Source organism: Triturus cristatus, chromosome 3_1 (assembly GCF_964204655.1).
Source record: "Triturus cristatus chromosome 3_1, aTriCri1.1, whole genome shotgun sequence".
Classification (NCBI taxonomy): domain Eukaryota; kingdom Metazoa; phylum Chordata; class Amphibia; order Caudata; family Salamandridae; genus Triturus; species Triturus cristatus.
Genome location: NC_140583.1, coordinates 332,217,167 through 332,244,285, shown reverse-complemented (window position 1 = coordinate 332,244,285; position 27,119 = coordinate 332,217,167). Strand labels below are relative to the sequence as shown.

General features: G+C 45.3%; 1 protein-coding gene across 2 annotated transcripts in view; it reads left to right on the top strand.

The window, feature by feature from the left end:
- KTI12 (KTI12 chromatin associated homolog) overlaps positions 1–27,119 on the top strand; it is a 427,307-nt gene that overhangs the window by 57,385 nt on the left and 342,803 nt on the right. For both annotated transcript variants that reach the window (XM_085644050.1, XM_085644051.1), the window contains exon 2: positions 15,119–15,170. In XM_085644050.1, coding sequence (XP_085500176.1) covers positions 15,119–15,170 — 52 coding nt within the window. The remainder of the gene's footprint in view (positions 1–15,118; positions 15,171–27,119) is intronic.

Genomic DNA, 27,119 nt, shown 5'->3' with positions numbered 1-27,119 from the left:
TTTAGCTTTTCCCCTCGCAGTCTCATATCATGGTAAATTAAACCACCCCATTGTAAGGCGGGTGCCACTTTTTTCACTTACTCCTATGTTAACGTTGTAAACCATGGCGATGTTCTCTGCCTATTAGCCAGGATCGTTAAAAGCATGCTACTTACTAGCTGGTAGGTCGCATAAAATTGTCTTCCTCCCAGCACATACTGGTGTGAAACACAGCTGACAAACATGTTTTCGAGCAAACGAAACAAGTGCATTGGCAAATTTCTAGAAGACATTGGTTAACCTCTTCTAATTCAACAGGCTTCTTCATCACGAAGTGATTTAATCCAACCTTCTACCCCTGTGTGCCCATTGGCCCCTGAATCAGAGTGTGCTGCTTCGTGTTCAATCATCCATGACCATTGACCAAGACAACTGCCTTGAGTTTTGACGTCTGATTTGAAGAGAACCTGAAGCTCTCCATCCATATCTCCTCCAATGCTTCCTCAACCTGGTTCCAAGTTCTGCATTACCCATCTGTATCGAGTGAGAAAAATAGTTAGCGCTGTGGTAATAAACGCGAATCTGTGAATTTCTTGTCTGCGTCCCAGTGTCCATTAGTGTCTTACTCTCTCTCTCCCTCTCTTCCTCTCTCCCTCTCATCCTCTCTTTCTTTCTCTCTCTCTCTCTCTCTCTCTCTCTTCCTCTGTCCCCCTCTTCCCTTCTCTTTCCCTCCTTCCCTCTGTCTCTTCCTCTCTCCCTCCCTCTACCTACTTTCCTCTCTCCCTTCCCCTTTCCGTTCCTCCCTCTCACTCTCCATTCCTCTCTCTCTCCGTCCCTCCCTCCTTCCTTCCCTCCCTCCTTCCCTCCCTCCTTCCCTCCTTTCCTCTCTCCGTCCTTCCCTATCTCCATCAATCCCTCTTTCTGCACCTCCCTCTCTCCCTCCCTGCCTTTCTACGTCCCTCCTTCTCTCCGTCCCTCCCTCTCCCTCCTTTCCTCTCTCCCTTCTTCCCCCTCTCCTCCCTTTCTCTTTCCTTCCCTTCCTCTCTGTTCCTCCCTATCTCCCCACATCCCTCCCTCACTCTCTCCCTCTCTCCATCCCTTCCTCTTTCCCTCCCTACCTCCTTTCCTGTCTAGCCCTTCACCCCCTGGCCTGGCAGCTACCCTTCGCCCCTTGCACTCGCCCTTCCCCTCCCTGGCACTCACCCTTGACCCTCCTGACTCTTACGTCTCACCTCCATGGCACTCAACCCTTCATCCCCCTGACCTGGCACTCAACCTTGACCTCCGTGGCACTAACCTTTCAACCCCCCCCTGGCCTGGCAGCTGGCACTCATACTTCCCCTTCTTGGCACTCCTTCCCCTCCCTGGCACTCACCCTTGACCCTCCTGACTCTTACGTCTCATTTCCCTGGTACTCGCTCTTCACCTCTCTGGCACTCACCTTTCACCCCCCTGGCCTGACAGTCAGCCTTGTCCCTCCTGGCATTCACTCCTCACCTCCCTGGCACTCACCCTTCACTCTCCTGACACTAGCCCGGTTTCCCCCAAGAACAAAAAATAACAAGCATTGTCATAGCCAATAGGTCTCGCCTTTGGGACCTTATAAGTGTTTAGCCACGCAACAGTTGATGTTGTTGCACCAAGGATATTGTGCTGCATAACTAAATACTTATAAGATCCCAAAAGCGAGACCTATTGGCTATGCCAATGCTTGTTGGCATTGGTAGTCATTCTTGTGTTTCGTTAACCTGCGAAAAATAAAATCCAAGTCATTCGGGAACAAAGAGCAAGCTAACAGCAAATTTTTGCGATTTGGTTTTTAGGAAATCGCAAACAACTATTTACAACAGTGTTTTTACACTGTTTGCTATTTCCAGTTGGTCGCAATTGGCCTATCTCATTATAATTGATGAGGTAGGTGGCAAATTGCAACCTATTGGAAATTCTGTAATGTTTTGTAAGAAACTAACTTTGCAGGTGGCGGTGAAAATGACTTTTACCAAATTGGTATAACCAGAGCATCACAGTGGTTCATCCAAAATTGTAATTCTCTCATAACTATAATCGTAAAGTAGGGTGGCGCTAGTTAAACGTCAATTGCCACGTGTGAGTAGGAGTTGGGTGTGTCGATATGAAATTGCAAAACTCAAGGATGGGCTAGATGATTGGCTGATGAGTGAACCTAGGAGGTCACACATCTGGAGCAGGGCCTTTGGCTACTACGGCTGATTGAGGCCTTACTAAGTGAAGTTATCCCAGCCTCCTTCTAAGTTTGGTGTTTGTGGAAGGTGACTGATGACTGAAAAGGACTAGAGCTGGTTGAGCCTTGGCACTTACACTTCTCATGTAGACTTTGTCATGATATGTAGCAGTGGTGAGAGATGACAACACATGTTTGGGCACTCTTGGGGTTGCTCCCGTTGTCGATCTATATGAAATTGGAAATTTGTGCACTCTTGATAAAATTGGTGTGGTGTTCTTTAGGTGTGGCCTAATAATCTCTGCAGCTCACCTGATGTATTAAGCTGGCAGGAAGACATTGATGTTCTTGTATAGAAAAAGCTGGCATTGTTAATGGGTCACTCTGCAAATGGTGATTACTGGTCAAGGGAAATAAGGAATAAATTCAATTACTAGGAATGCGATTGAATTTACTGCAACGCCAGGTTTAAGCATAATTATTTGCACTGCATGTTCCTGAACCTGACATGACTTCGTAGAATATACGGTTCCCACCCAGCATGTTTGAGGAATATGAAACAGGAGTGTACATTTACTTCTCAGTCTACTCTACTTGTAAAACACAAAGGGGCCGATTTACAAGCCCCTTGCGCCACTTTTGCTTCACATTTCCCATGTTAAGTGACGCAAAAGTGGCACTAGAGGCTTGTAAATCTGCCCCAAAATGTGCCTGCTGTTTTGACTAGGACGGTGGATGATCTAAAGAGATGGGCTAATGCTGAACGAGCGGCAGCATGGACTGAAGTGACATCGACTTGAGTGACTATTACTTTCACTCTAAGGATACAATGATGAAACATTCATTTAGAAGGCTAGAAAGGCTTGACACTTTGGGTGACAGAGTCTGAGTTGGTTATTTCCCCCCACGGCAAGTACTAACTGCTGCATGTCTTCGTTGTTTATACCTCCATTTACTGCCTCACCACGCTGCAGAACGTCTCTGACTTTGAGTCCAGTTTTACCTTTAGTTTCTTTGTAATCTCCTGGGAGGTACCTCACTCCCTACATCTGTGTTCGCATTATTTTTGATAAGCAGTGGGCCTGCTTGTATTTATTCATGTGGTGGCACTTTCACAATGTTATTTTAGTTTTACATTTCTTACCGATGTATTCTACAACAGTCCAGGATGTTTGGCAGTAGAGTTTCCGATCTCTACCCCAGATTATCGATGCACTTGTCAAAATAACCCCTCTCAAGTTTAAGATCCATCTTTCCTTCTCATGATATTCTGAGGAAGTTAGGCTTGCTCACCTAAACTGAAAGTATTTGTAACACAAATGGCGTTACAGCTATAATCCCTCTGAGAAATTCTTGCATAAATAGTCTATCAAAAATGCTGACGATTTATGATAATGAGGTTTGTGCTTTGTGCTTAAAAAATAGAATGGATTGCAAAATCATCACAGTAGATCTCATCAAAGGATTGCTTCTCTTTCCCCAGCACCCAACCAGGTTTCCAACTTCTCCGTCTAAAAAGCATTGTAGCATGAAAAAATAAGTAGAGATCTTGACAACCAAATCGCTTCATGTGATTTTTCTGCCTCAACCATCCCCAGGCTTACTGTTAGCTGCCTTGGACAGGCCATCGTTGGCTAGCCTTAGATCTACCTAATTCTGAAGTACTATCCTATACAGTTGTTCACACTCTCCATCTGATCCTTGTCCTCAGAGTATTCTGTCCCTAGCACCCAGGATAGTTATTCCCATTGTCAATGATATCGCTAACTTACACCATCGTCCAGAACAACTTGGAAACTCTCACACTACAGACCTTTCAGTCGAAACGGTGATTGACGATCTTAGGACCATGCATGATCAAGGATATTCTGCAGCCCTTATATTGCTAGATCTGTCTGCATACTTTGATATAGTCTCTCACTCTATTCTGTTGAGACCAAAGTGGGATAGGTATCTGTAAGTCAGCTTTTAGTTGATAGGTTCTTGTTTCTAAATTTAAATGTATTTATTTATTTTAAGCACTCGGATGATTATATTACCACAGTTTGTCTTCCTTCGCCCCTCTTTTCTTTTGGGTTTCCTAAGGGCTCCTTAATAAGTTCTATTCTTTAACTGATACCCATCTCCTTTGGCTCAACTCATCCACTTTTTTTGGTTTCAATGCCTTTCCTTATGCAGACGATCCACAAATTATCTAAGTTTCTAACCGGGTTACACACAACAAATCTTCAGTTAAAATGAACATTACTTTTACACTCGCAAACAGCTTTACCGAAAAGTATACACCACACAAACAATAATGTGTGGAAATGTCATCATCCAATTGATCGTCTGCACAGTTAATTTACAGACATTTAAATTTTGTGTGCTAGGAAAAAATAACATCTGTACAGCCTTCCCCAAGCAGCCTCCCACTATCCTGCATAATTGTCACATAAATCCTCTCACCTTGAAGTCAGAGAAAGCAAAATAAACGTCAAGCCCCTGGGAAGACACACCAAATGTGACCAGAAAAGAACAAGGTTTGAAGGCCTGTTTACAGAAAGTGAGTTTGTGGAAGAATACAGTAAACAAGGATTTGGGTAATGGGAGGGGCAAACTTGAGCCGGACAGCCTGAAGCATGTAAAGCCAGAAAGCCAGAAAATGTGAGTTACAAACCACAAAGCAAATGGTAAGCACCGGGCAGAATGCATTCCTAGGTCAACTTTCTGAATATCCCCAAGACGTCTTTAGTAAACCTGACTGTGACCTTAAGACTGTGAACTTTGATGGGTTCACTCAACCCTTTTTAGTTTAAAACCTTCTCCTTTATCTCGCCGATTTAATTCCTGCAGAATTCATGGCTGCCTTTTCTAAGCCTATACCCTTCAATTTTTGGTTCCAAAGGTCCAAAGTTGCACAGTTAGCTGCAAAACATGAAATGCCTTACTAGTTTCATTAAGAATGCAAAGCTCCTTACTGACATCCAGGAAGGCTCTGAAAACCTAGCTTTTCACCATAGTCTTTAAACACTTTTGGAATTCCACAGAGCACATCTACAGGGGCTCTTCCATTGCACCAGTTGAGCATCTCTAGATATAGCAAGTCCATTGCTACGAAATGGGTCATGAAATCTTCATGTTCAGTAAAATCCAGTGCCTTATAATCTTGTGTTATATAGCATTATGTATAAAATAATGATTGTGCACCATTGCTTCTACTTTTTCATTATTATTTGGACATATCTGGAGGGGTACACTCTCCAGCGTAATATTGACATTTTGGTTGGCCCTGTGCTCACTCATGTGGACATGATGCTCTTTAAGTAGCTATGAGACGAAACCAGCCAGAAAAACACAACTGTAGACTTGCACAACCCAAAGAAATATATTGAAGGGTCTAAAGATATGAGGCGAGTCTTGGTGTTGGATTAGTGTAATTTGCAAATTGAGTGCAGATGTAGTGTAAAAAGAAACTGCAAAGATCAGTGAACCTTTAAAGAAAGGATAAGATTAAGTATTGTAAAACTCTGTGATTGACGACAAATTTCCAACATTTCTTGATTAGCCTGAAATAACAATATCAAGATATGTTAGTAGACTATATAATGCAAAGTTTTAGTGCATCCTTTATATTTATATTTTTGTAGCGCTGCTCTTATACTGAATGGTGTTTGTGTGCTAGAAGAATGCTAGACCCAAGTATCCGAAATACATTTGAAAATTGCAAACCACAAGGTAGATTCAAAACTTCAACTATAGGCAGGGCTCGGCACACACACCTGCTCAGTGCCGGGATATGCTTGCTGGTGATAGTGTTTTGAGTACTGTGGAGTTGTGGTGTTGGAATTCCCAAGGTGTGGACACCGACAGTACACTACAAAATGGCGTCTATAGCCGTAGAAACTGTTTAGAGTACAAAATATGATACCAGGGGATTCTGGTTTCCAAATCACATCTAAGCAGGCACGATGGCGATTAAGTGAGGCAGTGCACTGTCAAGAAATGCTTGCACCCAGTTGCACAGAAGAAAGTCACACCAGTACTCTTATCTGGTAGCAAGTAGATCATAATTAGGGCTGCCGGTTTTATGGTAATTTTTATTTTATGTCTGCATGTATCCATGTGTTCCTCATTTATTTGTCTGTGTGAAAAAGTCAATTTGAAACTAGTTTTCTTCCACATTTTATTTGTAATGAAATGTGCCATATTACTATGGTCTGTGCAGGAATTAGTGTGCTAAATAGCCGGTTATAATAAAGCATTGCAATCACCTGAACACTGTGGCTTCCCATAGCATATTTACCTATATATAGCATTTTAAACATAATTGAGAAATCCCAATTTTTTTCCAAAACTGTTGTCAATATGCACTACTGTTGTCCTACAAGTCATTGACTCCCATGGAGAGTTACTGAAGTTAAGACATTGTTGTATTTATTTTAAAAAATACAAAATACAGGCGGCATTGACGCAGATTGTTTCTGTCTCTGTTTTTAAATGCAAAATGATTACACAAATGGGAACCTTAATTATACTGGAGACCAGAGGGAATGAATTACAAGCTTTCACAATGATGATCGTGCTGGCAATAGAAAAGAGCTCATCACCAAACTGAGAAATTAGTATAGCGTTAAGACCAGTCCGAAAGCCATCCAAGTGGTTACTTAAAAAAACTCGTGAGTGGTGATGTATTAGTGAGCCGCTGGGCACCTTGAGCAGAGTCCGAGACATGAAGTAAGATGGGAGGGCAGTGTAGAAGCTTAGCCCACTGGTTTACATAATGTGCTCTGCTGCTTTTTTTTTTTTAATGTTAACTGGAGACGAAAGTGTATTGTTTGAAATTGTCCGTTCTTCACCCTACACACCACCATAATTCTGACTGCCTATGATGACTGGTCATTTATACTGTTGCAGAATACTAACATTTCATGCGAGTTGTCATATTTGTACATAGCAGTGCCCTTGATTATACTAAGGAATGCTGGCTTTGAATAGATGGAGACACCAAGTTACAATACCAGAGGCTTTAGAAATGACATTTCTACTCCATCCATAGCATCATTTATTTCCCTTATTTCTTGTTCAAGCTTTTTTGGAAGAATTCCTATATATTTTAGATTGTTGTATTGGTCATGTACACTCTTGTGTGTAGAGTGTCACGTGTTATCTCTTTAGGCCATTTTATGTGTGTGTAGCGTTTTTGCCTTGCAGCTTAATTTCATTATAGCATGTGTGGCATCTACTTAACGTCAGAGTGTTATAAAACCTTTTTTCCTTCCCGAGTTCTATCCACGGCAGAAGGCTCAGATTTTGGGATTTGATACTGGCAAAGGTCCATCGCGCTGCCTAGAACAGCCAGCATAGGTCCAGCAGGTGCCAGCTGGAACCCTTGGCAATATTTTATACGGGAAAAACGCAAGTTGTCCTGTTGCCATGGAGATAGTATTTAAAACAATGTTAAGTTGGGCAAGTCTCTGAGGAGCAACGCAGATGGCGTAGAAAAGCATCTCAGGTGTTATAGAGAGCTTGGAGACACATGTTGCACATGGTGGTTTTTTTTATTTTTATTTTTTTTTTTTTACCCAAAATCATGGTCATTCATATCCTATGAATGAAAATCAGCAAATGTGTTTTTAATATAACTTAAATTGACCAATTCTTTATCAAATCGACAATTCGAAAACATGGCAGGCTTCCCTAAAGGGAGACATTTGGGGTACATGGTATTCCTCAGTTATCTGAAAAGTATTAGTCCATGATCTGATTATTCAGAGTTCTTAATAATGATTGTGCACCATCTCCTCTCCTTTTTCACTATTATTTGACCATATCTGGAGGTGGACACTCTCCAGCGTAATCTTCGCATTTTGGTTGGTCCTGTGCTTGCTTACATGGACATAATGCTCTTTAAGTAGCTATCAGATGGAAGCCAGCCAGAAAAACATAACCGTAGACATGAACACCCAAATTAAATATATTGAAGGGTTAAAGATATGAGGCGAGTCGGATTATTGGATTAGTGTTGTTTGCAAATTGAGTGCAGATGTAAGTGTAAAAAGAAACTACAAAGATCAGTGAACATTTTAAAAGTACAAGATTAAGTATTTTAAAACTGTGATTGACAACGAATTTCCAATATTCCATTATTAGGCTGAAATCACAATATCAAGATATGTTAGACTATGTAATGCAATGTTTTAGTGCATCATTTATATTGGTATTTGTGTAGTGCTGCGCTTATACTGAAGGGTGTCTATGTGCCAGAAGAATGCTAGACCCAAGGATCCAAAAAACATTTGAACATTGCAAACCACAAGGTAGATTCAAACGTCAACTCTAGGCAGTGCTAGGTACACCCACCTGCTCAGTTCCAGGATGCCCTTGCGGGTGATAGTGCCCTTTACAAATGCACATTACAAGAGAAGAATAATAGAGAAGACTGATAGGGGAAAGTTGGTGGCCCCTGAATATTAACGTAGCTTTAATAAATTGATGGTAAGGACATCTGATTAAAAAATCTTTGTGTTGATTAAAATTGCATTAGTATTGTGGTGAATTTAAAGCTGAAGTTGTAAAAGACTATTTATTGCTAGGGATGCTATTTACTTAAAAAGGAGAAACGATCATGCAGATGAGCTGATGTTGGGACATAGGTGCTTCAGTGCATGAAACAGTGGTGCACATTTTTAGGGAAATCTATGTGATAAAACTGTAAATGTTGGTTATGCAAAATTGTCATAGGCAGTTATGGGTGGCTCAATGAATTTCACTTCTTTTGAGAACTGCTCATGAAAAATGGTGTTGTGATCGAGTAAGGAACAGTGATGCATGGCATAAGTCTTGACACCTATTCAATCTGGGGTTTGTTAAGAGCGCTACTCACCCGTGACGGTCTCAAGGCGCTGGGGGGGGCGGGGGCAGTGGAGGGGGGGCAGCTCTGGATCAGTTGAAGAGCCAGATCTTGAGGTCCTTCCTGAACGTGTGCAGGGTCGGGGAGTGTCTGATGTTAACCGGGAGCTCGTTCCAGGTTTTGGCTGCGATGTAGGAGAAGGCTCTTCTGCCTGTTCTGTGTCTGCGGGGGACCTCTGCCAGGGCGAGGTCGGCGGAGCATAGGTTCCTATCGGGTACGTGAAAAGATGCTCTGTCGTTGAGATATTTGGGTCCGATGTTGTAGAGGAATTTATAGGCGTGGGTGAGGAGTTTGAAGGTGACCCTCTTCTTGACGGGGTGCCAGTGGAGGCCTCGTAGGTGTTGGGTCATGTGCCCATGGCGCGGTGTCTCGAGGACGAGTGACTGCGGGGTTCCGGATGGTCTAGCACCCTGAATGTGGCGGTGAAAGGACTGTGTCTAAATTTCTTGGTCAGGTTTAAGGGATTAGACTGAAAAGCAATAGCTAGCGCATGTCTATTTTTCCGAAAGTTGTAAATCATAAGGTGTATTACCTTTCTGCGATGTGTCATGCTGAAGGGGGGGAAGAGATGTCCAATGATGGTCCCCAAGTTCACACACAAGTCAGTAGACAACATTGCTAATTATAAAAGTTAAATGGTAATGAAAGAGCCCCTCATAGGAATTGCAGGGCAACTATTGCACGTGAGATCGAAATTTTCATTAGTAGGTATTGCGCGAGGAAAAACGTCTTCTTAAAAGAGGAAATGAACCTAAAAATGTATCCTGTTATTTTGCCCAGCTTAATTCTCTGAACATAGGTGATGTCTATCACCTTTTTTGTTTTTAACTATAACTAAAGTAACAGTCAATGGATATCTGTTTAACTATTGCATATGCTTAGTGAGGTAGACTAGATATTGTAATTTCATTGATTGCAATTTGCTCTTATGCTGTTGAAGTATTTTACATTTTTATTTCTGAATGATGGAATTTATTAATAAATCTTGAGCTATGTTTGATACATGTTTGCTATGGAACTATTGATGTTTTTAATATCGCACATATTTTTACGATTTGCAGGTGAGGCTATAGACATAAATAATTTTGACCCTGAATACGTATTTAATTGTGCAAAACTTTGATTTTCTTTTGAGACTACCATTTTGTGCAGATTAGATTTATCAGGAAAACAGGTGTGGTAAAATATGTGTTAAAGCTATACTGTTGAATAAGGAACATTTTATCCGTAAGTAGGGAGTAGGGATCTGAGGGAAAAGAGAAGACAAACTTCCTGGGTTTTTATGCTATACACAAGAAAGTCCTCCTAGGAGAGAGGGAGGTCTGACAGTTATATATCACAACTCCTTGAACTCCTCCTTCCTGACAGCATCCAACTCGACTTGTGAAGCACTTTCTTTCAATGTTTACACTTGTCACCTCCTTCAAGGGCATCCTTCTTTACCGACCTCCAGGCCCTAGAAGTGCCTTCATAGCGGCATTCGGGACTCTGTTAGAGGATGGACTCTGTTCTAATTCATTCACGATCCTTGGGGATTTTAACTTTCATTTGGAAGCACTTTCTGACCAGGAAACAATTAGTCTGGAGGAGGTGATGAATAGTGGAGAACCTAGGCAACTCGTAGAGAGCCCCACTCATGTAGCAGGGCATACCTTAGATGGGATTTTTTTCCAACAACCCACTACTGACTTGCATGGAGGTGCTGCCACTTGCTTGTTCAGACCATGCTGCTATTCAGTTCCAACTTCCAACCCTAACCCACACCATGGTAAGGAAGGATTAAAAAAAGAGCCTGGAAGAAAATCAAGAGCCCAGTACTAGATGCGTCTCTTTGGGCCACGGCCCCCGCTGTACCCGCCGTAGAGGAAAAAGCCACAGCCTGCTACACAGAGTGGGTAGATACAGCATGTCACAAACTAGCCCCAGTAAAACTTTGGGCCCCTAAGCGTTCTCAGCCCCCTGGTTTTCCGAAGAACTGAGGAAGCAAAAACATGCATATAAGCGCTTAGAACGCTCCTGGAGGAGAGGCTACAATGATGTAGATAAAGAGTCATAGAAGCAGAGCCTTACTCTTTACAAAAAGCTACTGTTTAACACCAAAAGGGTCTTTTTCACAGATCAAATCTTACAAGCGAAATAGTCTTCAAAAGAACTCTTTAGAACAGTAACTAAATTGGCTGCCCCTTGCAACCCACAAATTCAGAGTAGACCAGAACTTTACAAGGAAATCGCCACCTCCTTTCTACAAAAGGTGGAAGCTATTTTCTCCTCTTTTAGCCTCTCCCAGATAGAAGACATATTTGAGCCAGCCACGTTGGCAAGCATCACTACCGATTCACGACCAACTTCAGACATCTTTTCCCCACTGGAGAAGCCTGATACGATAATTCCCTAGCCTCCATCACATCGGGATCCCCGCCCAGCTTCAGTGATTAAACTTGTCCCTGAGATCATGGGTACAACATTGACCCCCATATTTAACGCTATGGTTGAATTGGGCAGTTCCCTAAGAGATGGAAAACAGCGTCCATTCTCCCGCTGCTAAAAACACCCAAATCTTGACCCTAAGAACCCAAATAATTACCGGCCAATTTCTCGTCGACCCTTGCCAGCAAAATTGATAGAAAGAACTATGAACACTCAACTCTGCACATTCCTCCAAGCAAATTACATATTAGATCCTACTCATTATGGATTTAGGGCAGGACACAGTACTAAGAGAAGCCCTGGACCAAGGAGGCAACGCAGCACTAATCATGCTGGAACTCTCAGCGGCCCTCGACACGGTCCACCATGATGTGATGGACTGTTTGTCAACATGCGGGTGCAAGGGAATGCCTGGAACCCTTTGAAATCCTTCCTAACAGATAGAATTCAAATAGTGGACTTAGATAAAGCCCGGTCAACACAGAGGTCCTCATTTTGGCAACAATGCCAACTTTTGGACGCCAGATTGATGGCCGGATGAACTAGGGACTCTCCCTGAGCCAACCAAGAAAGCAAAAAATCTGGGTGTCATTATTGACAAACGTCCCTTTGGGGACCAGGTAAACGCGTTAACCTCTGCTAGTTTCCATCTCCTCAGAATGATAAGAAAAATAAAATCATTCTTACCAGCTGACAGTTCAAGGATAGTGATAACCTCTTTAAACCTGTCACGTGTGGACTATTGTAATAGCCTTTACCTTAATATCCAAAGGAAACACCTAAACAAGCTTCAACTGGTGCAAAATCCAGCGACCATACTTCTGACTGGGACACCAAAGTTTGTTTGTCACAAAAGATATAAAAAAGCTCCATTGGCTCCCAGTGAAACAATGGGTTCAATTTAAAATTCCTGTGTACGGTTTTCAAGGCCCTTCACGTAATGGGCCAGGCTACCTGAAACAGCGTTTCCAATGGTACAACCCCAGAAGAGCCCTTTGCTCCTTCGGAGCCAAAAGGGGGGGGGTTCTACCTCTAGCTAAACAAGCATTGGCATAGCCAACAGAGCTTGCCTTTGGGCCCTTATAAGAGTTTAGTCATGCAGCACATATCCCAAAAATAATAATTTTACAATAAGAGCGTGGGTGGGACTAGGGGGCAGCAACTGGAGTGAGAAGTGATCAGCAGCGGGAGGCTGAGACGGGGAAAAATCCACACTTTTCCAGTGCCCAGAATCACAGAATGTTAAGCCAACACTGTGGAACACAAAAAAAAGCTCACAGCAAACCAGCCGAGGAACGATTAATTAAATTACAAACTATCGCCCTGCACAATATCTAGATAAAACATAAATCCTTAAAGCTCCACTGGAAGTAAACTACCCTACACACTAATCTCTAGCCGGGGAGATGGGAATTGGAAAACTGGTAAAGCGCTTGGTTAGTGCATTTTACCTCTTTCGTGGCCATTTGTAATCCCGCTGCATACATGCACATTAAGAAAGAGGCACGGTCTGCTTTGTTAATTATACAAATGATTTTACAGCACTCCTGCTGTTTCTACATTCTATAATTAGCAGCTGATATGTTATCGTGCACTTAAATGATGAAACGAAGTAACATTAGTGCAAATCTATTCTCAGATAAACAAAACAGGCCAATAAATCTATGCACGGGGAAATCAGAGTTCAGCAACCTATCCCATGGCAAAGCAGGCAGACAAAACTACCGATCCTTGGGTTAACTAGGAAATAGTGAAAGCAAGAGTCTAATGACCTACACATAAGAGAAAGCACTGATGCCTACCAAAAGTAAGCGCAAGTTGATTACCCTCTCTGGAGAGTAAGAAAATAAGCGTCCACCAAATCCCTTGTGTTGGAAGTAAAGCAACCCACTCGGGGTAAGTAACCAGACCATAGGAACAAGCCTGTCCTCCTAGGAATTAAGCTGTCTGAATACAGTAGCCCTAATGCGACCACACTAAAGTAATTTATGTTAAAAAAGACTTGTGCAGTGCTCTATTGCCATGTCCTTTTGGCGCGATCGAGTGCACGTCTCCAATGTTCGAATCTGTGTGGCACGAAAATAAAATTATCTTTCTGCACTTAAATGGTCGAAGAGCATTGGCAATACTTGCAGATAAGGCAGCGCCTCACCTGAAAGCCCTGCTCTGATGCTGGGCTTCAGAATAACCTGTCTGAGCGAGATTTACTGCTTGAGAGAAAGCATGCTGTGTACGCGACACCCCTACACCGGATTCCTAAATGTGAAGTCAGCGAAGAGGAAAGTAGCCTAGCTCGCTGCCAAGAGCCTCAGCGGGTGAGTGCATCTGCATGAACAGAGGGGTGCACCAGTGAAAGCGGGTGATCTGCTTCAAATCATGCTATCTGCCTGCAGCAGGTACCAGTGCACACAGGCAAACTGCAGAGAGGTGTACCGGTGAAACTGAGAGTAGGAAAGCCGGCACTGGTGAAAAAGCAGGGCACTACAGGCAGCGTACACAGGTGAATACGGGTTAACTACAGGCAGCGTGCACTGGTGAATGTAGGCATGGTGCCCCTTGGCTTACTGAGCACTTCTTGCTCTGCAGTCAGCTCTCTGCCCGGCGGTACTCGTAAAACACTCAAACAGAACAATGAATGCGGCTGCCATACTGCGCGCCGCTGCTCGCTCTCGATAGCAAAATGCAGAGGGAGTGAACATTTGGGAACAAGCGCTGCTGTGAAAGTGAAAGCTATGTTAAATTAGGAACCTGATCCATGCCCAGCTGCCAGCCTGCGCGCCGCTGCTCGCTCCCAAGACCCAAAGGCCATGGGAGTGAACGTTTAGAGGAAAGCCGAGACATGCACCCCTCTTTGGCCATTTACGTGCTTTCATTATTAAAAGCCACACGCAAAAGCCAATGGAATGTATGGGAGGAGTCCGACCCACACGGAGAAGTCTCTGGGAAGTTTGGAGTGCTTACAAGAAACCTCCCCATAGAGCAGCGCACGCGGGCTGCGCTAGGCTCAACCTAAAAAGCTAGCTAGTGTGGTAGAAGCTTTGTCACATGTGCTGCTCGGGCATGGAATGAGCTTCCTTTCCATCCTAGGAATGCTATGGAGCTGCTGACCTTCAGGAAGGGGCTGAAAACCTAGCTGTTGGCCACATAGTCCAATACACACTCTGCAATTTGAAAGACAGTGGCCAGCGCTAGGATACCATCGGGTAACCATGCGCTCAAGAAATGAAATTCACATAACTGACAGTCAAAGACAATATGGTGAATGGTGCAAGGTTTTTAAAGCACAAGAAAACTGCTTTCAAATTAATCTTGGATCTATTTTCTCATGCCCATATCTAAAAGGAACGTAGAAACTAAAGTTGCTTGGAGCAGATATATTAGCGCATTTGTCTATGAACATGCAGTCCATTATGCTCCAAAGAATGCCTGCTCTGTATTTTAGGTTTATGTTTTAAATGTATTTACATTTTCGGTGAATAGCTCACTGCTGACATGTCGTCATAGAATCAATAGTGCTCCTTCCGACAGGTTAATGTCTTCCGTTTGGTTGTGTTAATTTTCGTGAATGATTTGTTGATAGGCATGTACATTAATTGTCCCTCTTGTATATTTTACCACAGATTCTCGGAAAGAGAAAGAAGTCAGAGGAGCCTTGCGAGCTGAAGTCGAAAGGTAAACCGTTTTATGGACAATATTTCAACAGCGATTTGTTGACTACGTGCTTCTTATGCGGTCGGTTGCTCATGACATGTTCTTTAGCATGTTGTCTGTAAATATATTGACATTACTGCAAAGAATGATCTTTTGCAAGTTTATTTTGAGGTATGTCTATGTTTATGTCTATGAATGCCTATGATTGCCTCTAGGAGCTTCATTTGGGATGATGTGAGTGAATTACATCTTTTTCCAGACAATTCACTCATTGTGCTCTGATGCCACTTCTGCTAAGATGGCAGTGAGACTGCAAATGAGGCATGATGAAAGGCAGTTTGGAGATCCTTAAACAAAAGGGGTAGAGACAGAGGTGCAAGCAGGAAATATGTGTGAAGGAGGCAATGTTAATAACATCCAAAGCTCTTTGATAAGAATGACTGTGAAGGTTCATGGACATGGCAAAGGGAAAGCAGCCATGCACTTGTGGTTTGAAAATGAGACCTGGGGAGTGAGAAAATGTGATGCAGGTTTGAAGGTGAAGAGTTGTAGCAGCGTGGTGACCTGAAAAGCTTACAGACCTGAGTTCATGGTGAATGAGGACGATGCAACTTCAATGAGGCCTGACCCAAGGTTTCTTTTTTCATTACTTCACTGCAGCTCTGTAGTATTCAGTCAATTCAGTTCAATAAATCTTTACTCGGTAAAGAAAATTCCATAAAATAATCAAAGTCAAAGGTCAGTAATATTGAATTCATACATAAAAATAGACAATATAATTACTCTTAAAAACGGGAACCTTAAAACAATACAGTTAATCTGGTCTGGACTTCTTGGACATCCATACAGCTTGTAAAAAAGATAAAACCAAAAAAGTCAACCGGTTGCAGGGAAGCATCTAAAGGTACATCAGGGCGCAGGCCTAACTTGTTTAAAATTCAATTATTTCAGCATGGGGATTTAAAAACCCTTCCTAGGCCAGCTGAAGTAATGGAAAAACATTATAAAATGGAGTGTATCCTGCAGAGACCAATTTTTCGCAGCCTTAGGCTGCCCGTCCCTCCACCCGAACCCACCCACCTGGTGACGCCAGCATGTGATGCAACTGATTAAACTTAAACCTGGCCAATAAAAACCTGTCATGCTGTGAGCAAACCAACCCTAAATATGTTTCCAACCCCTGCACAGTTTTTAAAAGCATGTGACCCCTAACAGAGGGCTTCTGGAGTTCTAAACCTTCTCTCTCCAAACGGGAGCGTTTTGACACACCCCAATTCCTAGTCGGAGAGTGAGGTAGGGTTGGTAAAAATGCCTGACTTACCAATAGAAAACAAGGCCACCTCAACATGCACAATCCAAGGTATGCTAGATGCACAGTCCAACGCCAGGCAGTCCCCAAGAATCAAATGGCTTCATTTCAGCTCCCCCTTGCTCCAAATCTTAATCCAGCACATGAGCGGGCTTAGAGCTATCAGATCCGAAAAATAATCAAGACCCAATTCGTCATGTACAGTAAATGCTGAGGTTGAGTGGGGGACCTGGATCAACTTAGAAATTATTCTCAATTGTTTGAATCCGATCCAACTTAACATACCCCCAGACCTCACTTCCATACTGCAGCTGTGCAATACACTTGGCATGATGCATTTTTAGGAGTTCCCTCGGTACCCGACACCCAAGCCTATGTGCAGAACTAAAAAATGCCCCCATAGATTTTATGGACTCTGAGCTTTTGGCTGCAATCGGAGGTTTCCAACAGTTATTAACAGCAAATAAAACCCCCAAACAGCGGAAGGCCTTGACTTTGCTCAGGGTAAAATTGGATACCTTGAAGGTCTTACTCCTTGTTGTTTTGGGGCCCACTACCATTATGTAAGAATCCGAAAAGTTAACCGACAAGTCTAGGAGCCCAATAAAAGACAAGTCCATCAGGACTGCATCATGCGCATACAATAAGACGGGGAGAGATCTGTCACCAATCGTAGGACAGTTGGTTGACACTGATAAAACCGCAGTATCCAATTCATTAACATACAAGGTATACAGAAAAGGGGCCAGTAAGCACCCCTGCCGAACTCCATGACTCATTCAAAATGATCGAGTGCACTTAGCACCTTGAGAAAAGCGAACAGAGGCTAAGGTCACGGAGTGGAGGTCAGCTAAAAGAGCCACAATACTGGGATCCACCACCACCACCAACAACCCTTCCCGGCTCACTGAGCAAAGCCCGGAGCTTTGCTCGGTTCACCCTATCAAAAGCAGACGTCAAGTCCATAAAAGCCAGGTGTGAGGATTCAGACCGAGCCACTGTATACTTATTAATAATTAAGTGGAGGTTCCAACATTGGTCTGAAGTCGACCTCCCTGCCCTAAAGCCATATTGGACATCACTCAGAATCTTATTTTCAACTGCCCAATCGCACAGCCTATTTAGAATCACCTTCCCCAAGACCTTAACTGTGAAATCCAATAAAGAATTTGAACAGTAACATTGTGGGTTCTCTTTGTCCCCCTTCTTAAAAATGGAGACCATCACCGAAGTTGACTAAGAGGGTAATTGCCCCTCCAACACAGCTACACTCTGGACCTGCTTTAAAGGAGCCCAGACCTAAATAGTCCCTTTAAACCGGTCAGGTGGTATTCTGTCCGGGCCCTTATTGCTGGAGAGGGCTAGAATGCCTTTAGTGACTTCATCTAATGTGAAGACAACTTTGTTACCATTGGACATAGATGCAGCATGGATAGTAACACTCTCTTCAGCCCCCTGATTGTAAATGCCCTCAAAATGATCCATCCACTGTTCCTCTGAAATGTGATGACATAGAAGTGGACCAGAGCCTACAGCAAAACAAGGCCTTTTGACAATGTGCCAGAAAGGAGCGCTGTTCCCCGTCTCACTGGCTTGACAAAGCTCCTCCCAAGCGAATTCCTGCAAATTATATTGCACGTCTTTTGTGCCTGCTTATAAGCCAGCCTACAATTTCTGCTCAGCTGCCAGTCCCTCGGTGATTGTTTCAACGCCACCTTCAAAATTCGCAGGGATCGCGAGAAATCCCTATCAAAGCATTTAGGGTTTTTGGCCACCTGATTGGTAGGAGCCTCAAACGTTTGCCAACCCCCAGAGCTATGGCTTTAAAAGCTTCCAAAACCCCCCTCACCTACCCCCACCAGACTTCCTATCCAGGCAAATGTTAAACTCCTGCTGGCAAGTTGCAAAGAGGTTTGCAGGCACTGGGGGTCTACCTGGGGCAATTTCAACCTTCTCCCACTAGAACTGCCCAGTCCTTCTCAATCATCTGCAGTAATAGCCAGAATCCCTGAGGCGCTGGCAGTGACATTGTAATTCTAGCTGCCTGTGCTGTCAGTCCTGTTCTTAGCTCCCATATCATCACTCTTCATCTTGGCAACACTTCTTTTGCTCCACCACCTACCATCCTCAACTTTGACCGAATGTTTGGAGTCTTGTACCACCGGTGTTCTGGGGAAATACTTTGATAGGTCTTTCTTAACATCCCACTTTTTCTTAACTCTTACTTGATCTCCCAACTGAAATTCAATCTCATTAACATTTTTAAATTGAACATATTAAGCCTTACTCTTCACTAGTTGCTCTTCTACCTGAGCCTTCACATCTGCCAAATTGCACCAGGCGTTACCAACAAACTCCATCCTTTCGACTACCCGCTGAAGAGACAACTTATTGAAGGAACCTCTTCCCTCTCAACAGAACAAAAGGTGAAACTCTAGTGGTAAAGTGCAGATTGTTGTGGTAACTCCAAATCCTCTCTGCCACCGTCTCCTCTACGTTCAAACCAGAGGAAAGTGACAACTGAATAGTGTCCTTTAACATGCGGTTTACCCTTTCTACCATTCTGTTTTTTTTAGCACTGTACAGGGCTGTAGTGAAAGGTCTGATCCCCCTGAAACACCAAGAAATCTTGCATTTGCCTGGATTTGAACTGTACACCATTGTCCGTAACCAGCACTAAAGGGACACCCTCACACTGAAACAATTATTTTTTAAACTTGATGACCCTACTTGTATTAAGCTTTCATAGAAATTTGTAAGCAATCCATTTAGAATGGTAATCCAAAACAACCAACGCAAATGTAAGATTTATTTTTACTTTAAGATATTAATAGGTCTAATGAATTCCATTCCAAACTTTTCCCACAGTGAGTTAGGAAATTCAACAGGACACAGGGTATTATTGCAAGTATGCAGCGATTTGTGTGCAAAAGAACACTCCAGACACCTACTAAGCAACATCGCCATGTCCACATCCATACCTGGCCACCAATAGTACAATCTAAGTCTCTTCCTTGTACTTGTTACTCCAGTATGTCCCTGATGCGCCAATCCAATAAGTTTGTTGCTCAACTCTCGTGGGGAATAGGCAATTTCCACATCACTTAATTCATCTCTCACTTTACTGAAACCCTTTAATTGACTTGGAACTGAACCTACCTTGGGCCATACCTGGGTGATTACTTCCTGGAGTCTTTTAAAACCCTCATCCTTAATACAACTTGACTTCCAATTAAATTACCTTATCTGTAGCTTTCACATCATTCATCGAACCCACCACAAGTTCTTCTTCCAAATCCGACATCTTTAACTTGTCAGCATCTGTCGGAAACCTAGATAAGAAATTCAGACCTGCTGTTTGTATCTCAAGGTATGTGCTTGACCTTAAAATTGTACTGGTACATTTTGGACTACAACCTGACCAGCCTGGGGCTAACATTCCCCAAACCCTTGTCCTTTAACGACAACTCCACCTGCTTGTGATCATTGACCGTCCTCAATTATTTTCCCCACAAATAGGTTGCAAAATACTGAGCCGCCCAGACCCACACCAGTGCCTCCCTTTCAATTGTGCTGTGATTTTCCCAGCAGGCGACAATCTCCTGGAGGCAAAAGCAATTGTGTTCTCCTTCTACCATCTGGCTTAACACCTCCCCCAGACCCATACTACCTGCATCAACAGTGACCATTGAGGGAACATAGTCTCTGTAAGCTTGAAGAGTGGACACCAAAATGATCATGTCCTTCAAATGATTAAATGTATCCGATTGTTCTTGTTCCCATACAAATTCTGACCCCGACCTCCATTTTCTAAGGCGTTCTATTTGCATTGCAAAATTCTGCACAAATCTTTAATAGTACATGTGTAACCCCAAGAAAGACCTTAGTTGATCTTTGTCGGAAGGAGGTAGATAATCCCTGATGGCTTTTTATAGGTCTTCCTTAGGGGGTATATCCCTGCTGACAAGCTGTGCCCCAAGTATTGTACATTGTCAGCCAGGAACTTGCATTTCTTTTGTTTCACTGTAAACCAATAACTTTGCAACACTGACAGCACCTTATTGAGTAATTCGCGATGAGATTGGACAGTCTGTGAAAATCAAGAGGTCACCCTGACAGGCCAATACTCCATCCAGCCCTCCCAGCATTTGATACATATGTTTCTGGAACACCGATGCGGCTGAGGCCAGCCCAAACGGCGTTAGCAAGAACTTAAATGCCCCAAATGGAGAGTTGAAAGTAGTGAACGAACAGGAATCCTGTGATATCTCCACCTGGTGATAAGCTTCTCTTAAGTCTAGAGTAGAGAATATCTTGACTCCCCTCATCTGAGCTAACATTTCTTGTATTTTGAGGTGGGGAAAACAGTTAACAAAGATGTTACTACTGAAAGACTGCACAGCCTCCACTTACCTGATTTTTCTTTTTTTTTTTTCTTTCAAGGCTAAAAAGATTTGTGAGATCCATTGTGAAGAATCTGTGGGCTCAATAACTTTGTCTACAGAAAGATTTTTCAAGTGATGCTCCAATCCTACTCTTCTACTAAAAAGTACGCTCCGGACTTTGTGCGCTACAGGCAAAGAATCTGGCTTGAGAAAAGTGCGATACTCAAACCATTTACCTGGCCTAACATCTCTAGAAATAATGCATCATGTTTATTCAAAGCTTCGTTCAGGGATGATTCTTATACTTGAGTTTGACTCTCCATAGCTATGGAACCTTCTAAAGAAATGGGAGGCTTAGTGCCTGCTCTAAGCGCCATCTCAAACCACCCTTGATCTTGCCACCCTAAAATGTTATAACCCTTCTTGGCCACGTACACTTTAGTGTGAATCTCTCTGTCTTGGAACTTGACGCTTTCTATGAACTATCCCACTGGATCTATCTCTTGGCCACCAAATGCAATTGGGCCAATATCTGGATCATCCAGTGTTACTTGTGCCTACAATTTGTCCCCGTCACTATCAATGGTACCTTCCCGCTGAATAGCTCACACCCCTTTCTTCTCATTTCCCCTCACCACTATCTACCATTTGCACAGACAATACAACCCTGTTATCTAAATTGGTGTTATCCTTCGCACCCATGGGAAGAGATTCTGCATATTCCCCCACAAACACTTTCTGTGAGTTCCGGCACACTATTACCAAGTGCCCAGATTTTTTGCATTTAGGACAAGTTTTATCCACGGCCGGACAATTCTTGAAATTGGCTACATGACTTTTGATCACCCACCTGAAACATGTATTAACATCTGTATTAGTGACTTTGCCCTGTCTTTTAATTTCAACGTTAGACATTAGTCTAGAAGCAGGTCGTACCACCCCCACTGCCTCGAAGGCATGTTGTTTGCCCCTTCCTAATTCTCTGGAGGCCATTACAGATCCCTCTGTTCCTCTTGCAATCGCTGTAGTTTCCTCGAGAGATGGATTCCTGCAGGATGAAATTCTCTCTTGTATCCTATTATCTGAAAGAAACAGTTAGTTATAGATACCTTACCTTCGAATTACCCCCAGGGGTCAGACTGGATCCGGAGAATTTTTTGTCAGAAGTACCCCTGCTCGTCGAAAGGTGGAGTCAGTCGGCTCCGCGTTTGTCGTTGGTGTCGTGGTCGCCGGGATGACATCACGATAGCTACTTAGACGCCGCCCTCGTGCGCTTACGTCCGTTCTTTCTTTTTCTGCGCCAGCCAGCGCAGATTTGGAGAGAGCAGTACCTCCAGTCACTTTCTGACTGACCTTTTGGCAATTTTTATCAGCACCGTTTTTGAGTCTTCGACTCCTGGTGCACGTCCCGGTTTCAAGGCTTGCGGCTCCTGTAGCCGACTGATGTTGGTGACTGATCCGCACCGCGTGTGCCTGTTTTGCCTGGAGCGCAACCTTGACCCCGATCCCAAGTTGTGCTCCGACTGCCGGACCATGAATCCAAAGTCTTTGCAGGAGCGGTCTCGAAAGATTCTCGAGGCCCGGCAGCCGGCTCCGTGCCGTTCGAGGTCCCGCTTGCATGGGTGGTTGAGGGACCTGTCACGGAGCCACCAACCACCAGTCTTCTTCCAAGTCTTCGCACTCCTCGGGTAAGTCGAAACACAAGTCGAAGGAGCATCGTTGCTCTTCGACTTCTCCCTGTCGGTCAGCCAACGTGATGCGGGATGTGGGTGGTGCCCCGCCCGCGGCTCTGCGTGCGGAGCCTGAAGGGTAGACTCGGTTTTCCTCCCTTCCCGGGACCCGAAGCGACTCTTGCCCAGCTTCGCCAATTTTACAAAGCGATTCATGCCATCGGTGCGCCTTCGGGCCCCGCGGACTCTGCTGGAGACCCTGAGCCTTCTATGCCGGTGGCTCCGGCACCACAGGGTCCCCTTGAATCCAGGCTTGGATCCGGATTGGCGCTGGTCGACCTGATTACACCTCCCTTGGCGCCGATTCTACTGGCACCACGTCCGCAGCCGACGCCGGTTGTGTCCCCAGCCGGCGTCGACCCTGGCCTCCACCTCGAGGTAAACATGGAGCCAGACCGGCGTCGACCAATGCCAGATCCGGAGCCGATGGGTACTTTTGTGCCCTTGTTCTACCCTGGCTCTCTTAGATCAGTTTGGCAGCCAGAGGAGGGTGAGGAGGACTGGGAGGGGTCTGGAGACCCTTTAACTGACCATTTGGATTACGCACCAGACTAGAGAGAGGAACTGGTGGGAGCCAGTGGTCTGGATACCTCACCAGACCTTGGCATGTTGTCTCCTATCGTGGCTACGGAGGAAGGAACGTCTTACGCAGTGGTTTTGCGTAGGGCGGCCAAGGCTTTCAACCTCGAGCTACCTACGGTGGCAGTCAGGACTAACCTCCTGACAGAGGTGCTAAAACCGCCAGCTAGCTCTTTGGAGCCCCTGCTACCGTTTATTGAAGCCCTCACTGACATCCTTTTGGGCACCTGGTACAGGCCCATCCCAGGGGCTCCTGTGGATCGGATGATTGCCCGATGGCCAGGTCCTTGGGCCTCTTCACCACCTGCCCTGCGCAGTCTGCTTTTCGCCCCTTTAGTGGCTACGGAAGGGGTGTCCCGCCACGTCCCGACCAGAGCCATAGGCCAGCACAAGCTGTTCAGTCGCCTGCGTGGCCGGGGACGTGGGAACCACTGCCGTGGTTCGGGGTGCCAGCGGGCTGGCCAGTCCACCAAAGCCCCCTCTGCAGCAGCCTCCAAACCCTCCTAGTCCGACCTTTCAGTGGGCGGCAGGATTCACCATCCCCTCCCCCACTGGTGCACCATCACGTCTGATAGGTGGGTTTTGCAAATAGTCCGAAGGGGCTACTCCCTCCTCTTCAAGACTATTCCCTCCATCCATGCCACCTCAGTACCATCGCATGTCGGAGGATCATCTGGCCCTTCTCCAACAGGAAGTTTCGGCACTCTTGACCAAGGGAGCCATCGAGCGAGTTCCTGTCCCAGAAGTAGGTCGTGGTTGCTATTCCCGCTACTTTCTGGTGCCCAAGAAGGACAAAGGCCTGTGTCCTATCTTGGATCTCAGGAACGTCAACCGCTTCCTGTGGAAGGAGAAGTTCAAAATGTCAACGTTAGCTCAGGTCCTGTCTGCCCTCGACCCTGTAGACTGGATGGTAGCGATGGACTTGTAGGATGCTTATTTTCACATCCCTGTCCTGCCAGCCCACCGGTGTTACCTGCGGTTCATGGTAGGCCAGTTTACCGTGCTCCCCTTTAACCTTACCAGCGCCCCTCGGGTGTTCAAGAAAGTGATGGCAGTAATCGTAGCTCATCTGCGCAGATCAGGGGTTCCATCTTTCCGTATCTCGACGACTGGCTGTTGAAGGCGGACTCGCCCCAGGCTGTCGTCTCCCACCTCCAGACTGTGGCTGACCTCCTGCATTCGCGGGGGTTCTCCATCAATGTGCCGAAGTCGCACCTGACTCCCTCTCAGGAGCTCCTCTTCATCGGAACGGTTTTGGACACGATGCAGTTTCGGGTCTATCCTCCGAACAGCGAGTCCGGGATATTCGGGCTATGATTCAGATCTTTTAGCCTCTATCCCGGGCTTCGGTCAGGATGACCCTCAGGCTACTGGGCCTGATGGCCTCCTGCATCCTGCTGGTGGACCATGCCAGATGGCATATGCGGGCTCTGCAGTGGGACCTGAAATTCCAGTGGGCTCAACATCCGGAGAACCTGTCCGATTGCGTCCAGATCTCGGAGGGCACTGCATAGCAATTGCAGTGGTGGCTAACGAACCAGGATTGGGTCGACGGCAGGTCACGCTCCCTTCCCCAACTAGAGTTCACAGTGGTGAACGATGCATCACCTCTGGAATGGGGCCGTCACAGTGGGGAGGTGGAGATCAGAGGCCTCTGGTCCCCGGTGGAGTCCGAGCTCCACATCAACCTTCTGGAGCTTCGGGCGATCCGTCTTACACTGAAAGCAGTCCTTCCCTCTGTCCGGGGGAGAGTAGTGCACATGTTGATGGACAGCACCACCGCCATGTGGTACTGCAACAAACAGGACGGGGTGGGGTCGTGGACCTTATGTCAGGAGGCTCTCCGTCTCTAGACATGGCTGGAACATCATGGCATATCCGTGGTGGTTCAACACCTGGCAGGTTCCCTGAAAACTAGGGCGGATGAACTCAGCTGCCGGTGCATGATGGATCACGAATGGCGTCTTCACTCGGAGGTGGCGCAAGGACTCTTACAGCAGTGGGGAGAGCCTTGGTTAGATCTATTCACCACCGAAGAGAACACACAATGTCAGCAATTCTGTGCGTTGGAATTTCCAAGGCGGCACTCGCCAGCAGACGCTTTTTCGTCGCGAATGGAATTGCGGTCAACTATATGCCTTTCCGCCTATACCACTTCTGCCCAGAGTGCTGAAGAAGATTAAGCGCGACCAGGCCCAAGTCATTCTTGTGGCTCCAGATTGGGCACGAAGAGTCTGGTATCCCGAGCTGCTACACATGGGCATCAATCCTCCAATCAGACTGCCTCTTCGGGAGGATCTTCTGTCGCAGTAGCAGGGGGCGGTACTCCACCCAAACCTGTCCAGCCTCCACCTCCTTGCGTAGAGATTGAGCGGTGGCAGTTGACCTCGTTTGACCTCCCTCCCGAAGTCTGTGATGTTATCTTGGCAGCCAGGCATCCTCCACTAAGACAGTGTACGCCTGTAGATGGAACAAATTTGTGCCATGTTGAGCAGCAAAGACTGTGGATCTCCTTTCTGTCCCTCCATTCTGAGGTTCTCTCGTTCCTTCTTTCTTTGGCCCAGCGGGGCTCTGCTCTGGCACTCTTCAGGGCTACCTCTCGGCCATTTCAGCCTTTCTAAAGCATCCTGATGAGCCTTCTCTTTTCAAGTCCCCTGTTGTAAATCGCTTTCACAAGGGCAATACTCGTCTTTTTTCCTCCTATTCCCTTCGTAATGCCTCAGTGGGACTTAAGATTAGTTATGACTTCCCTTATGTGCTCTCTTTGAGCCACTTCATAACTGTCCTCTCCGACTTCTTTCCTTAAAGACTGCTTTTCTGGTTGCCATCACCTATTCTCGCAGGGTGAGTGAGATACAAGCTCTTTCTTCTAAGCCTCCTTTTCTGGCTGTTCATCTGGACAAGGTCATCCTCAGAACCAGACCTTCCTTTCTTCCCCAGGTGGTTACTTCTTTCCACATTGGTCAAATCATCACTTTGCCCACCTTCTTTCCACCTCCGCATCCTTCTAAGGAGGAAGAGAGGCTCCAACGTCTGGATCCAAAACATGCGCTCTCATTTTATTTGGATTGTACCAAACCATTCCGGGTGGATGACCAGCCGTGCACAAATGGACCATCTCCAGGTGAGTCGTTTTGTGCATCAAAGCTTGCTACTCTTTGGCAAAGATGGAGCCTCCAGTGGGACTGCGTGCCCATTCCACCAGGGCGACGGCAGCAACCACTGCTTTTGGACGGGGAGCCCCCCTCAATGACATCTGTCAGGCATCCACGTGGGCATTTCTGCACACGTTCACAAAACACTACTGTCTGGAGAGCCAAGTCCGGAGAGACGACTTCTTTGGCCAGTCTTTTCTCCATGATTTTCTGGTGTGAACTTTGTTCGCAGACCCTCCTCCTGGGTTGGTATTGCTGGGGTATCTATTCTAAGGTAAGGAATCTATAACTAAGTGATTCTTTCAGATGAACAAGTTCCTTACCTTCGGTAACGATATATCTGTAAGAAACATTGGTTAGTTACCGCCCCACCCGTCCTCCCCGTTCTGCAAACTGACTTCTAGGGTCAGGGAATCCCTTTCAGGGCCCTAGTTTTGTGCACCAGTGGTCAGTTTCTTGTATGGCTCTACTCTTCTGGCGTGGAATGTCGTGTAAAAAAACTGATTTCAGAACTGAGGGCAGCGTCTAAGTAGCTACCGCGACATCATACCGGCGACCATGATGCCTACGAAGAACGCGGAGCCGACCAACGCCACCTTTCGTCGCGCAGGGGTACTGCCGATGAAACAGTCTGACACCTGGGGGGTAATTCTAAGATAAGGAATCTACAACTAACTTGTGTTACCGAAGGTAAGTAACTTGTTCAAAACAATTGACAACGAACTATTCTGTTGAGAGTGGGGCCTTAATTGAGGTTGATGATCAAAACAGTTTTGGCCTTCAGATCCTAAGCAGTTGTTAGAATGGTCTTC